The sequence below is a fragment of the Neomonachus schauinslandi genome, chromosome 1 (assembly GCF_002201575.2).
Source record: "Neomonachus schauinslandi chromosome 1, ASM220157v2, whole genome shotgun sequence".
NCBI lineage: Eukaryota > Metazoa > Chordata > Mammalia > Carnivora > Phocidae > Neomonachus > Neomonachus schauinslandi.
The window spans coordinates 47,856,237-47,872,561 of record NC_058403.1 but is presented as its reverse complement, the minus strand read 5'-3'; the positions used below and the strand labels follow the sequence as shown (position 1 = coordinate 47,872,561).

General features: G+C 40.3%; 1 protein-coding gene across 4 annotated transcripts in view; it reads right to left on the bottom strand.

Moving 5' to 3' along the window:
• Positions 1-16,325, bottom strand: part of NXPE3 (neurexophilin and PC-esterase domain family member 3) — a 50,607-nt gene that overhangs the window by 4,583 nt on the left and 29,699 nt on the right. For all 4 annotated transcript variants that reach the window (XM_044914012.1, XM_021692360.1, XM_021692363.1 and 1 more), the window contains 2 exons: positions 14,815-15,569; positions 9,410-9,483 (listed from right to left, as the gene is read on the bottom strand). In XM_044914012.1, coding sequence (XP_044769947.1) covers positions 9,410-9,483; positions 14,815-15,569 — 829 coding nt within the window. The remainder of the gene's footprint in view (positions 1-9,409; positions 9,484-14,814; positions 15,570-16,325) is intronic.

Genomic DNA, 16,325 nt, shown 5'->3' with positions numbered 1-16,325 from the left:
CCCACAACACAGAAGGCTCAGAAGGTCTTTCTGCACAATGAACAGTATTTAAAATGCAGTAGGGGTGCCTCGGTGCAGCGTCTGCCTTCCGCTCAGGTCATGATCCCAGGGTCCTGGGATCGAGCTGCACATCGGGCTCCCTGCTCGGCGGGAAGCCTGCTTCTCCCTCTGCCTGCCACTCCCCCTACTTGTGCTCTCTCTCTCTGACAAATAAATAAAATTTATTTTATTTAAAATAAGGACACAAGCACCAGAGCACGTTTCAGAGGGAGAGTCAACACCCTTCTGCCCTAACACCTCCCTTGGAAACAACACATTTTACATACTTCAAAACAAGACAGGGATGGCGAATATTTCTTGTGAGTTTACTCTGCAATTAAACATATTATCTCATATGATGCTAATGGTAACCCTTTAAGGTAGGTCCTGTTGTTACCCCTACCTTTCAGAACAGTTAAGCAACTTGACCTAGACCCAGAGCTAGTCAGTGGCAAAGCCAGGACCTGATCCAGGCAGGTGAGTCCCAATGCCCACGCTCTAACCACTGTGCTACCTCATCTCTCAAAAGCAGATCATTGTAGATGGCAGCTGTTTTCTTTTTGGCTTTTTTCCTGAAGGAGTATACTTATTCATTTTGAATCTACAATCTTTAAAAATCACCAACTATCTTATATCACTTCCTTACACACCCCAAGGCTCAAACCTGGATCATAATCCAGTAATTCTATAGTCTAACCTGTTAAACCACAATTCGGAATCCAAATGTTTATACGACTCAGCGATTTAAATTTGAGCCCCGTATTTGTGACTATTTCCAGTTTATCATCTTGATATTATTCTTATTACTCAAAATTATTTTAGTTTTATTCTCTTCAAAGAAGATGCCCTATTTGACAGATAGTGCATATTTCATCTTTTAACTTAGGCATCTGCTAATTCTTTGAAGGTTCAGGGCCTAAGCAGAAAGGTAAACAGCATTTTTTAAAACTTCACTTGGAAGAAAGAAAGGGGCGCCTGGGTGGCTCAGTCGGTTGAGCGACTGCCTTAGGCTCAGGTCATGATCCCAGGGTCCTGGGATCGAGTCCCACATCGGGCTCCCTGCTCGGCGGGAAGCCTGCTTCTCCCTCTCCCACTCCCCCTGCTCGTGTTCCCTCTCTCGCTGTGTCTCTCTCTGTCAAATAAATAAATAAACTCTTTAAAAAAAAAAAAGTGATTTTGAAGTTACAATTTTTACCATGGTTAATTCAGGAGACTCGGCTCTTCTGTGTCAAATACATGTTATAAAGAAAAGTATATATCACACAGGAAAAAATTACCATTTCCATTCAAATGTTAATTATATTTACTACCAGAGTTAAGTCAAACAAAGCAAATCAATTACTGAACCTGACATTAATTCTTTACACATGCAGCACTAGATAACAGGGCATAATTTTATTTTTTTTTTTAAAGATTTTATTTATTTATTTGTGTGAGAGAGAATGAGAGAGAGCACATGAGAGGGGGGAGGGTCAGAGGGAGAAGCAGACTCCCTGCCGAGCAGGGAGCCCGATGCGGGACTCGATCCAGGGACTCCGGGATCATGACCTGAGCCGAAGGCAGTCGCTCAACCAACTGAGCCACCCAGGCGCCCAACAGGGCATAATTTTAAAGTGAAATGCACGTACCTACATTGCCCTCTTATGGTCAGCTGAGACAAACATGTTTCCTTTCTTTTTTTTTTTTTTTTAAGATTTTATATATTCATTTGAGAGAGCGCGCGAGCAAGGAGCCCGATGCGGGGCTCCATCCCAGGACCCTGGGATCATGACCTGAGCCGAAGGGAGACACTTAACCATCTGAGCCACCCAGGCATCCCCAACACATTTCCTATTTTAATAAGACTTTAAGGAGTCTGAAGTTGTTTCAAAGTCAGCATTTCTTTAACCTCGGAATTTTCACATAAGATATGAAAGTCTCTAAAACTGAATAAATAACCCTAATATACTATGCATGTGGAATAAAAGTAATTTTAAAACAAAAATGAGTTATTACTTAATTTTACAGTTATCTTAAATGCTGATGGTGAAGGAAGAAGTTTTCCTGGAGGTGGTTATAAAGGCAGGTAAGAAGATCTTTATGCAAAATCAGAAGGGATAGTTTCGATAACTTGCAAGTAAGGTCCCTGCTTCTCTAAAATGTGTTAGCTTCTCTTTAAAACCCATAGTTTATGTTTTCTTCCAAAGGGTGTCATCCCATGTCATTCATTAGCCAAAATGAGGGCTATTTGGGCCACAAATGGAACAAAATACGGGAGAAAAATGCAGAGAAAAAAATTTCCCTATACTATCCAGAAAGAGCTGGATCAGAGATACACTGTGAATTAAGGGTGGGACGTGTGTGTGAGTGCATGTTAGTGCACATGTCCCTTAATTTTATGGCATGGAATTATCATAGAACAGAAAAGTAAAAGGCAGGCCAAAGGGGAGTATATAGTTGATGAGAGGAAAAACAAGACAAGACGGAGAAGAAAAAGAATCAAACAATTTCTTGCATTGGGGAACACACAGGAACACCTGGGTACCATCTCAGGGAGATAAGAAATGAGGACAGCATGTGTGGAGCTGTTTAGGGATACCCTGTCAAGGGCTGGGACTATGAGAAGGTCCTGGCTACACAGTCATATCCATGGCTTGAGTTTGAGTCTCTTGAGTGCCCCCTAGAAAATCTTGGGAATTTAATTTTTTTTTCTTTATACTTTAGTCCCCTAAAAGCTAAGCACTTTACAGAGGTAAGCTAAAAATAGGTATAGGTAGAAATACCTATAGATTCAAAGAATGTTGAAAAGGACCTCAGATAATGGCTAGTCTAAATATCTTTTAAAGGTGAAGAAAGTATGTCACAGAGTGACTTGCCAAAGTTTCCCAGGGTTCTAGGGACAGCTAGTGGTAAAGGCAGTCTGTCTACAAAGACACAACCTTACACTACTGATGCAGTTGTGGGAGTGGGCTTCCTACCCCCAAATGGTATCAGTTAGTTGGATTTTATATGTAGGATATGAGCCCTTTGATTTTCTAAGTTAACCAAATAAAATGTATTCTGTATGAAGTATTTTTTCCAACAACTGGAAAGTGCTTGTCTTTAAAATAGCTTTGTCCAGAGCACCTGGGTGGCTCAATTGGTTAAGCGTCTGCCTTCGGCTCAGGTCATGATCCCAGGGTCCTGGGATCGAGCCCCGCATCGGGCTCCCTGCTCAGTGGGGAGCCTGCTTCTCCCTCTCCCTGCTGCTCCCCCTGCTTGTACTCTCTCTCTATCAAATAAATAAATAAAATCTTAAAAAAAAAATAGCTTTGTCCAATTTGTTGCACTACCACATCAACATCAGAGTGACGTCTCATCCATAACGGCACCACTCTGATTTTCACCAAGCAACATCCAACACTATTTCATCATTCACTCCATCATTTGGATGGATTTAGATTTTAGAGAGTTGATGGATTCCACTACTGCAGACAAACCCGAACAGCAAGACGTCCTCCACCACACCTCCCAAGCACAGTAAGAGATAGCAGAAAAGGGGCTGGACCTGAGTCAGAGGCTCTGATTTATATCTGGCTCCACCTCTCCAATAGGAGACACCAGAAATCACTTAAACTCTCATCTTATTCATCCCCTGTATTCTCAGAGTCTGGTCTAGCATCAGACACAGAGCAGATGTCAAAATGATGACTGAATGAGTCTCTGGAACTTGGTTTCATTATCTACAAAACGGATAAATTATGAGTTATTTTGAAGAGCTATTGTGAAAGTCCAATACTATAGTAGTATTAGTAGTATTAATCATTTTTAATATAAAGGGCAACACTGGAATGCTGCAAATATTCTCTATGTTCTAAACATTCTATATGTTCATGTGGGTGGTAGTTACACTTTATTCATTTTCTAGTGCTGTGTGACAAACCACCACAAACTTAAGTGGCTTAAAAACAAGGGACATTTATTATCACAGAGCTCTGTCAAGAGTCCAGGACATGGCATAGCGGGATTCTCAGAGTCTCAAAGGTTGAAATCAGGTTGTCAGCAGGGTTGTGTTCCTTTCCAAAGACGAGAGAAGTCTGCTTCCAGGCTCATTCAAATTGTTGGCCAGATTCAGTTCCTTGTGGTTATAAGACCGAGTTTCTTGTTTCCTTGGTGGTTGTCAGACAGGGAATGCCCTTCAGTTCCTAGAACCTGCCTACATTTCTTGCCACATGGCCTCCTTCATCTTTAAAGCCAGCAACAAAGAATCTCCCTCACATGAAAGCCTTCTCACACTTTGAATCTCTTCAAAAAGAACCTGGTTCCTGTTGAGGGTTTATCCAGTTAGGTCAGATTTACCCAAGATAGTATATTTTTTAGGAGTCAACTTTGTTACATAATCAAATCATGGGAGTGATATCCCATCATATTTGCAGGTCCTTCCCACACTCAAGAGAAAAAGAATTATATATGGGCATGGGTCACTGGGAGTCATCTTAGAATTGACCTACTGCTGGGGCGCCTGGGTGGCTCAGTCGGTTAAGCAACTGCCTTCAGCTCAGGTCATGATCCTGGAGTCCCGGGATCAAGTCCCGCATCAGACTCCCTGCTCAGCAGGGAGTCTGCTTCTCCTTCTGACCCTCCCCCCTCTCATGCTCTCTATCTCATTCTCTCTCTCTCAAATAAAATCTTAAAAAAAAAAAAAAAAAAAAGAATTGACCTACTGCAGCTACAAAGACAGATATAAATGTAAATTTCCACTGTACTATATATTTACAATCCATGCACTCATTGGTATGTAAGATACACCTCAAAAGATAAAGAAAATAGCAAGGGGCTACAAAGATGTTAATGTTTATTCTATTGCTATTAGATCTAGTTTTATCGCAAACTCTCAGGAAGCTCTCCCAAAAACATGAGCTCTAGTTTAGTTGTTGGTGAGGTTAGAAGCCATCAAGGCTTCTATTCGGCTGTGGTGGTCTCGGGACCACAGTACAGGAACTAATGAAAAGTCAACAGCAATTCTGAACTGGGAAAGCCTGTCAGAAACCAGTCTTGTCCCTGTGATTCCTTGTTTTTGACTGGAATTATACCCATGCTTGGGGGGGAAGCCATTGGCTTCCAAAAATGCATTGAGACAGGTAATCTCAATTCAGCAGACTAAATATGCATCTTAGAATAATTTTTTTTTTTTGGTTTTTTGTTTTTTTAAGATTGTATTTATTTGCGAGAGAGAGAATGAGAGACAGAGAGCATGAGGGAGAGGAGGGTCAGAGGGAGAAGCAGACTCCCTGCTGAGCAGGGAGCCCGATGTGGGACTCGAGCCCGGGACTCCAGGATCATGACCTGAGCCGAAGGCAGTCGCTTAACCGACTGAGCCACCCAGGCGCCCGCATCTTAGAATAATTTTAACTTGCAGGAAAATCAGTTAACTAATACATACAAAAAACTGATAAAGAAAAATAAAACCTTCAAAAAACAGGATTCATAACTAAAATAATAAAAGTGGAAAGACTATAAACCCTTCCAAGGCCAGGGCAAAGAAAATACAAGATGGGCCTGAAATATCTTGTGGTGCTAGAAAGTAAGGAAGTGCTTACAGAAAAAAAAAAAAAAAAAAAGGATGACAGCATGTCAAAGGGGCACAGGAGCCAAACCGAAAAAATTCCCAATTCCCAAAACTGGAGCACTTACAGCAACAAAATAAATAACAACTGAATTGGGTAATAATCCAAAGAATGAAATAAACAATCATGAGTCATAAGCCTATAATGACATAATTAAATAAATAGGAAAAAGGGGACAACTCTTCCTTACAGAAAAATTCTAATTAATAAATGTCTTAGGAATGAGAGATTAAAAAATCAGAATTACATGCCACAGAAATAATTGCTGCTGGCAAGATCTACTAATGAATGCAAAAATGAGTGGGTGAAAGTGTAAGCAGAAACAGGATGTTTACATCCTGTTTTAATATAGAGACATCTGGAGAGTAGTTTCCTGTGGCTACTATAACAAGTTACCACATATTTGGTGGCTTAAAACAACACAGATCTATTCTCTTACAGTTTTGGAGGCTAGAAGTCCAAATTCAGTATCACTGGGCGAAAACCAAGGTATCAGGAAGGCCATACTCTCTCAGGAGGAGATAGGAAACAATGTGTCTCCTCGCCTCTTCTAGAGCTGTGTCCTCTGGCTCATGGCCCCTTTCTCCACGTGTTAAGCCAGCAGCACGGCATCTTCAAGTCTCTCTCTGCTTCCGTTGTCATACTGCCTTCTGCTTCTGTATGAAATCTCCCCCTGCCTCCCTCTTAAAAAGGACACTTGTGGTTGCATTTCGGGCCCACTCAGATTACCCAGATAATCTCTCCCCGTCTCTAGACCCTTAACTTAATCACATATACAAAGTTTCCTTTGCCATCTATATACAACATTCACAAATTTGAGGGATTAAGATTTGGATATCTTTGGGGGCCATTATTCAGCCTACCACAGTCTCAAAGTTATCTGTCCAGAATACAGAATAAATATAAAGAGAAGAGAACCCTGACAGACACCACTTGAACCAAGCGATCAAAGTTAACATCATTAACAATACATATCAGCATCATGTTCCCCTTTGCTATTCTTCCAAAAATGCATGATCTCATTCCAATCATCAGAAAACATTAAACAAATCCAAAGTTAGAAGCATTCTAAAAAATATCTGACCAACGCTCTTCAAAGTTTAAAAGTCATGGAAGATAATGTCATAGAGGGAAGACTAAGAAAACACGGTGACTAAATGCAACGTGGGATCCTGCACTGGATTCAAGAACAGAAAAAGAACATGAGTGGAAAAACTGATGAAATCCAAATAAACTCTACAGTGTAGTTAATAATATTATACTGATGTTAAAATCTTAGTTTTGAAAGTATTATGTGGTTATATAAGATGTCAGCATAAGGGGAAGCTGGGTGTAGGCTATACAGGAACTTTGTACTATTTCTGTAACTCATATGTAAGTCTAAAATTATCTGAAAACAAAGTGTTAAAAAAGAGGAAGGAAGGAATGAAGGGAAGAAGATAGGGAGGGAGGAAGAGAAGAATGTGAGCCCATGGTTTAGGGTCTTTGAGTGCACCCTGCTGGTCACTAGTGTGAACTGCAGTGAAGTTCTCCTAAACTGGGTCTCTGATATTCTTAAAGCAATTGCCCTTCTCTTTTCTTTCCAATTAAGTACCTGTTTGAGACGGTCTTCTCAAAGCCAGGCTATTCTGCTCCTACTGATTCATGGTTCATTTCTTCCTCTAAAAATCTATCAAGGGGATGGGACACCTAGGTGGCTCAATCAGTTAAGCGTCTGCCTTCGGCTCAGGTCATGATCCCAGGGTCCCAGGATCAGGCTCCCTGCTCAGCGGGGAGCCTGCTTCTCCCTCTATCTGCCACTCCCCCTGCTTGTGCTCTCTACCTCTCTCTGACAAATAAATAAATAAAATATTTTTTAAAAAAGAAGATTTCCTTTCTAAAAACAAAAAAATCCTTCAAGCGGAGCCTGGGTGGCTCAATGAGTTAAGCGACTGACTTCGGTTCAGGTCATGATCTCAGGGTCCTGGGATCCAGCCCAGAAAAGGGGCTCCCTGCTCAGCGAGAAGTTTGCCTGTCTCTCTCCCTCTGCCCCTCCCCACACTCATTCTCTCTCTCAAATAAATAAACTCTTTAAAATAAATGAATAAAAAATAAAAATCCATCAAAAGTCTCACTGGTTACTAAATCTGTCTTCTCTCTAAACAGAACAGTACATCACAAACCCACAACCACTTCTTGGTTAACCCAAGGCCTGTCAGGTGCAGGTAAACTATCCAAAGCTCCACCCACTGACGATCCCACTAGATACCCAGGGACAAGGCAGGCAAGCCAGAAGGCTGGGACTGTGGCAGAGAAGGGCAGTAGGACAGGGTCAGACACGAAAGAGTGTGAGGAGTGCAGAACTGTGGGGGATAATATGGAGGGGGGGGCCCAGGCAAATAAAAGTATTTCCATTAATGATGTTTCATATATGAATCCTTTAAAATGAGTAACTCACTGGCTTTAAGTAAATCAAATACAGCCTTTCGTTAGGAAAAGATTGGGATTTCTTGTGACACATGATGGCAGGGACCAGAGATCCAGGCTCGCAGTGTCCTGGCTGCCGCTGGGCCACAGACAAATTTTATGTAGCCCACAAAATATTTTAAAGGTTTTCAATTGGATGCCAATGTTTTGAAATCTGGAGATACTACATTTAAAGATTAAAGATTAAGACTTCTGATTTTTTTTCATGGAAAAAAAACCCTATAGATCTGGCCACGCTGTGTCTACATTTCTGCACAGCAGCAAAGCAGAAGGAACCGCAGAGAGGCTGTCCTTGCTCTCCAGTTCTCTCCCCATCAATCACACAAGGCATGGCCTGTGACTAACACCCACCCTGACTACATTCATAGGTATAATATACCTAGGCCTGATGGCATCTGTGTTTGCAGTATCTGTGTGGGAGACTATACATCCATGCTTTCAACAGCTAAAAGGACCTTGCCTGCCATCTGCATAAGCTTCCTTAATAATATTCATCCTTTCTTCCTAAAAGTCACCATAGCTATTTACATCTATTCTGCAAAAACAGAACGTATATATTTACTCTTCAGAATTTTGTTGTCTTACTTTTAACGATATCCTATACCAATGGATCAAAATCGCCTAGAAGGTTTGTTGAAACACAGATTGCTGGGCCCGACACCCCAGAGTGTCTGATTCAGTAGCCTGAGATAAGACTTGAGAATCTGCAATTCCAGCAAGTCCCCACTAAGGCCGATGCTGCTAATGCAGAGATCACACTTTGAGAAAACTGCCATTCACTAACCCAATGCTTCGGATTTCAAAAATTTCTATGACAACTTTACACACATTTCTTGAGGATCTCTAGAGCACCGATATCTGACAGAACTGCAATAATGGATACATTTTATATAAAATACTGTCCAACATGGCAGCGACTAGCTACACGTGGCACCTGAGGGTATGTGACTTAAGAACTACATTTTACACTTTATTTAATTTTAATTAACTTAAATAGCCACATGTGGCTAGGAGCTACCATATTGGACGGTACAGCACTGAAGGCTCCTAAGGAGCCAACCAGAGAGGAGACAGGAGAAGGAAGACGACTTTTACATGAGTCTAAATAGCAAAGCCCAAGATTATGCACATAAGGTCTGATTTATTTTAATCAAAAAGGCTTTTAGTATTTTCAGTTGTGCCCAGAAGTATGTTCATGACATATTAATGTCCATGGCACATTAAAAGGAGGAAAAAAGTTTTTATAACATTAATGAAACCACAGAGCCTCACCCATTTAGAGAGAAAAACAACAAACCATCAAGCTCATTCCTTTTTACCTTTTATTCTCCTGGGAATCACAGTCACCCAATCAGGTCCACTGGAGTTGATTGGCATTTTGATATTAACACCACTTTAGAAGGAATAAAGAGAGTACAAGCTTAGATTCAAGAACATTTATTTTCTAATATGTATCTTCATTTGCAAATAAAAAAACAGGTATGATGTCACAGAATCCTAAGATGAAATATCCTTATGTTAATCAACACAATTAATTAATAAACTAGGTCTCTTATAATAAGGTTATATAGATATATAAAGCAAATAAAAATTAAATAGGTTTTTAATTTTTCACTGCTTAGAACTGAGAGTATAAGCTCCAAAATGACAAATTCTGGGCTGAATTACTTAATCCCCTTGGACTCAGAAAATGGCTCACACTGATGAGAATGTCACTATCTAATTTTCAAGCTACAAATCCATGTAGAATTAAGTCACATGTCAGATTCCTCAGGCCTTGCCCAGAACAGAGAGGAGTCCCTACTGAAGATACTTGTCCCCAGATATGTGCTCTTGTAGTACTTTATTCATCATTACTATGGCTCTAAAGTGCCTCCTTCTCAAACATACACTCCTCAAAGACACAAATTGTGTCTCCCTCACCTTTTGTCTGCAGCACTTAGCACAGACCCTGGACTAGAGTCCATGCTTGGAAAATATTTGATGGAGAGCTGTGTGAAAAAGTGGGGGAGAGTGGAGTCCAAGGGGAAAGTACTGAAAACTTGCTATAACTATTCCAGAAACTGGGTTATAATAATTACCTCCCACGCTTAGACCAAAACCAAACAAAATAAAATGCTAACTTTCCAGATTCTTTTTTTTTTTTTTTAAGATTCTATTTATTTATTTGATAGAGAGAGCGAGAGAGCACAAGCAGGAGGAACAGTAGAGGGAGAGGGAGAAGCAGGTTCCCCGCCAAGCAGGGAGCCCGATGAGGGGCTCAATCCCAGGACCCTGGGATCATGACCTGAGCCGAAAGCAGACGCTTAACCATCTGAGCCACCCAGGTGCCCCCAGATTCTTTTTAATCTTACTTATTTGACAGAGAGAGAGAGAGAGCACAAGCAGGGGGAGCTGCAGGCAGAGGGAGATGGAGAAGCAGACTCCCCACTGAGCAGGGAGCCCGATGCAGGGCTCGATCCCAGGACCCTGAGATCATGACCTAAACCAAAGGGCAGACGCCTAACCAACTGAGCCACCCAGGCTCCCTGGAATTAAAATAAAAGAAAATAATTCTTGGGGCACCTGGGTAGACCAGTCTGGACCAGTTTTAGCTCAGGTCATGATCTCAGGGTCATGAGACTGAGCCCCAAGTCAAGCTCCCTGCTCAGCGCGGAGCCTGCTTAAGATTCTCTCTCCCTCTCCCTCTGCCCCTCCTACCCAACATGGTCACTCTCTCTCTTCCCCTCTCGCTTAAATAAATCAATCTTAAAAAAAAAAAAATAGTAATAATTCTTAAGCTTCTACCATGTGCCTGGCACTGTCCTAGATGTCAGGGATCTCACAGTATACAAACACACAGCATCTCCTTCATGGAACTGCTAGTCTAATGGGGGAGAGAAATAAAAAAAGAAAGTAGGAAGGCAGTACAGTTGATCCTTGAACAACATGGGTTTGAACTATGCAGGTCCATTTGTGCATGGATTTTTTTCAATACAGTACAGTACTGTAAATGTATTTTCTGTTCCTTATGATTTTCTTTTCTCTAGCTTACTTTACTATAAGAATACAGTACATAACATATGTAGCATACAAAATATGTGTTAATTAACTGTAAGGGTTCCGGTCAACAGCACAATATTAATAGTTCAGTTTTCGGGGAGTCAGAAGTTAGAGCAGATTTCGGACAGACTCTGCAAGTGGTTGGCGCCGTCCATGCCCATGGTTTTCAAGGCTCAACTGTATCAGACACTACATTAGAAAATAGCTTAAATAAGTGGCATTTAAGAGAGAACACGACTTCTAAAACAGCATAAATAAACCACTTTCATGAGAGAGCCTTGAGGTAAAGAAAAGAAGAAAATTTCCCCTTTGTAATTTTCCTGTAAAAATGTTTAACCTCAATTTGGTCATGGAAAAACAATAAAGCAGCAAATCCAAACCAAGGGACATCCTACAAAATGGTGACATCAGAATTCTTTTTTTAAAACACTTTTTTTAAAATACTTTATTTATTTGCTTATTTATTTGAGAGAAAGAGAGAGAGAGAGAGAAAGCATGAGCAGCGGAGAGGCAGAGGGGGAGGGAGAGGGACAAACAGACTCTGCTGAGCGTGGAGCCTGACACAAATTCTTAATATTGTAAAAAACAAGCTAGAAACCTCTTCCAAATTAAAAGAGATTAAAGAGGTAACTAAACACACTGTATGTGTCATAGGTTAGATTAGTTAAAATAAACTAAAATAAATAAGTAAATCTTTTAAAAAAATAAACAGGGGTGCCTCGGTGGCACAGTTGGTTGAGCGTTTCTAACTCTTGGTTTTTGCTCAGGGTGGTGGGATTGAGCCCTGTGTGAGTGTGGAGTCTGCTTAAGATTCTCTCTCCCTCTCTGTCTGCTTCGTGCTCTCACTCTCTCTCTCTCAAATTAATATATCTTTATAAAATAAAAAAGACAGCCATAAGGGACATTACTCGGACAACTGGAGAAACTTGAGTATGGACTGTGTATTAAATAACAGTATTGCATCAGTGATAAATGCCCCCAGTGTGGTAAATATGCTCTGGTTACATACTGGAGAAAGTCCATGTGCTAGGAGATGCATACTCATGGGGTGCAACACCATGATGTCTGCAACTTAATCTCCAATGGTCAGGGGGGAGGAATTATACATAGACATACACATATATAAACACACATACAGAGAGAAAGCAAATGTAGCAAAACAGTAACAATGGTAAATCTAAAAGACTTATTCATTTCATTTTTGTTCATTTTTATTTCATTTTTATTATTCTTGCAGTGTTTCTAATGATTTGAAAGGTTTTTTTAAACACATAGTTAGAAAGAAAAAAGATATTAAATTATGCTAAAAATACATGGGAAGCTTTTCAGGTGAGAAGCTCACTCTTTCAAAAGGCCTTCTTTTGGGGCGCCTGGGTGGCTCAGTCGTTAAGCATCTGCCTTTGGCTCAAGTCACGATCCCAGAGTCCTGGGATCGAGTCCCACATCAGGCTCCCTGCTCCGCGGGAGGCCTGCTTCTCCCTCTCCCACTCCCCCTGCTTGTGTTCCCTCTCTCGCTGTGTCTCTCTCTGTCAAACAAATAAATAAAATCTTTAAAAAAAAAAAAAAGGCCTTCCTTTATATTAATAGGATCTTTTAAGCAAAGTACTGTTGTTCTTTCTAAAACCAACATTTTTTTTTTCGTTAGGAGTAAAGAACTAAAGATTAGATCACTTTAACTGTCCAACTGTAATTTAGGGAACAAAAGACCAAGGCTGTTTCTTAATCCTTCCTGAATTAAGCAATGTTATGAGCCACCAAGGGAAAAAGGTAAAAATGGGTATCAGCTTAACATATGCAGGCCATGAACTTAAAATGGTACACTCAAGGACACCTCAAAAGATCACTTCCAATCTTTGCTTTTTCTTTTCAGTTAGCTGGTGCAAAATGTCAGAATTTTAACAGAGAAAATAATGCAAAAAATAAAATCAGTATCAGGACTATCAAATGTTTGGTTTCCAAAAATGCCACCTCAAACACTATTTTCCCAGCAAACTTCCAGTAAGTGGAGTTTCTTAATGATTCTACTACTACAAAGTGATTCTACTGCAAAATGCCATCAGCCAGCCTTATCCAGGATATGCAAGTAAGGACAGGGACATACATTGTTTCATCCTTCACGATTCATAGGTGTTTTCTGGTTTTAATGGTAGGATTTGGTGTCAGGAATATTCTTACATTTTACAAATTCTCTAGCCCTTTTCCCACTTTTTTCCCACATGGAATTTCAATAAGTTACAAGCTATGCTTCCTCTTTTTTTGCTAAGCCACTAAGCGGACTGACAACACAACTCTAAAAGGGGAGTAACTGAGCAGTCTTCACACATTGGCAAAAAGTACACAGAACTGAAATAATCTGCTCACCGTCACTGATAAATAGCTTGTCTGAGATCGAACCCAGGATAAAACTAAAGCTAAAGTCCTTGTGTACTGAGTTTTTTGTGTATACTGAAGAACAGTACAGTAAATACTTTGAGTAGTGCTCCCTCTGCCGGCCTTCTAGCAGCCTGGCATGAGTCCACCAAATGTGTATTTAAAACTGGTAGGACCAAAAGCTGACTCCAGGAGAAGTGAAAAATCAAAGGGCTTTATTGTAGAAGCTTCTGTAGACTACATACCTGATGGTAGGTACTTTTTCCCCATTGAGGAATGAGTGGACATAAAACATAAAATTTTGGGGGGTTGCCTAGATGTACTCAAAACTACCTCTCTACCAGCGAGTATTTTTTAAGTTATTTATTTCATTAAAAAATAAAAGACACTTTTACATTCTTCCAAATAATTGGACTTCTTGACCATATGGCTTTCTAACTTTTTTTCCTTAGGCATGCTATTTTACTTCAGAACTACATGGGATGTTGACAAAACATTTTAATTCGAACTGATCCCATACATTCTATTCTGCACGCTATTCCATATCTTGATCATTATGCTGAAAGAGTTTTACACTTATGTTCAAAAACAGAAATTTGTGCACAGCAAAGCAAAAATTTCAACAACTATTAATTTAAAAAATATAGTTTGCTGTGGTATTCCTGGCCTCCCGTGTTCATCATTAAATCAACACAGCAATGTTGTCATAGCCATAGTCTTTTTTCTATCAATACATGTTTATATGATTTTAATAACTGATAATATGCCACTTAAATTTTTTTTTATTTTATTAGACATGAAGCTAAACCACTGGCCTGACTACAAGACCTCTAGTTCTTAGATGATTTTTTGATCTGTTCTGTGAATAAGTGATCTTTTTTTACATAGCTATAGATATGCTCTGTAGTTCTAAAGTAAAACATAAGGGCAAAAGGTCTTTAATTTGAACTGGAATAAGCTCTTAGCTTCACTTTTTAAAAACTATTCACAAGGAGGCACCTGGCTGGCTTAGTCAGTGGAGCATGCAACTTGATCTCTGGGTTATGGGTTCGAGCCCCACATTCGGTATAGAGATTACTTAAAAATAAAAAGAACCTAAAAAATGAAAAATAAATAAATAAAAACTATTCACAGAATATAAATATTTATTTTCTTATTCATTACCTCTCCCAAATTGGGCCAACTTCAGAGAGATATATGAAGCAAATAACCAAAACAAGGAAGTCTCCTAAATGGGACGGTGTCTCCTAATTGGGACAAAAAACAGTAGAAAAGGACCCTTAAAATACCCCCTTGAACAAGATGCACGTACCTCTGGAAGAAAGCGTTCTCTGCAGCCGTTAGAAGGCCCTTCAGGTATCCACCTTTGAAATGGTTAATTCTACTACTGCAAGGGAGCTTCTTTGGTTTGAAGCAGAACCAGGGTTCTCCAGTGTAGAGATCTGTAAAGTTACACAGGGGCAGACTGCCAGGAAGACACACATTGCACTCCGTGGTTTCAGAAATTCTTCCTGAACGGAACAGACTCTTGAAATAGACCCTGTGTGGTTTCTCTTCTTGTAGGTGCTGAAGAACTCTGATCCCTTCAGTGGGGTGGACGAGAGATATGGACACTTTAACTTTGCCTGGCCAGAGCAAAGTAAAAAAGACCTTGTAAAACCCATTCTGGTAGTCTACCACTCTGCCCACAGCCCCTGCCTGCAGCTTTGGGGAGTGGATTCTGGCCTGCAGGTAGTCTCCACCATATTTCTTGGGCTTTCTTTGAAAATCCTGTACATGAACCAGCACTTCTAGCTGGCTTCCCACCTTGAAGAAGGCTGCAGAGTTCAAGATAACAAAGTAGCTGGAAGAAGGGTCAGTGCTCTTCAGAAAGGGGACTGGACCCACATCAGGCACCTGCCACTGTAAGGCAGCCAGCAAGGAGTCCTCCTCCATGCGCTCCCGGCTGGACAGAGTCTGATGCTCATAGCCACAGTAAGGATTCCGGCTAATTCCTGTCACCTGGGAGGAAACAAACTGTCCACTACTATCGATGAATGTGGCTGAAACAGTCTCATGGTCCAAGTACTGAAGAGAAAAACACAAAAACAGAAACCACAGACAGCTACAATAAAATTCCTTATAACAACCAAATATACCTCTGTTTCAGTTTAACTTTAAAAAAACTACTTGGGATGACATTGGTTCAAAAATCAGAGTTCACTATTTTTACAGGGTGATATATCTTTTTGTAACACAGTGAAATCGAGATGAGGAATAAAGTCATAGAAAGATCCTCCACACTTCTATGAATTTTACCTCCAGGAGCTCAATCAGGTTCCCACAGTAAATATCAGTAGAAAAAACTCTCATGCTTCCAGCAAAATAAGAGGAAAAGGAACCATTTGGAAAGACAACAGAGCATTCTGTTCTTAACAAGGTCTGCCCTCAATAGAAACTATTTTACTAGAGCCTAATCTATTGGGGTTTTATCAGCACTTCACCAAACTGGGGTAGGAGACATACCCAGCTAAAACCCATTCTAACCAATTATTCAACTTAAGGAGTGTAGTGCGAGGACTGAGAAGCACTTTTGAAGTTCACAGCCCGGTAGCAAGGGCTCACTAAAGGACTAAGACTTACCCATATGACTATAAAATGCTTCACCTCCCCCATACCTCACAACTAAAAGTTTATTCATCAGAGTTCCTTTTACCCAGTATATCACATTCAGCTTTCAACAAAAAACTGTAAGACATACTAAAAGGCAAAAAACATAGCTTGAAAACACAAATCAAACATCAGAACCAGACTCAGATATGGCAGGGTTGTTGGAATAATCAG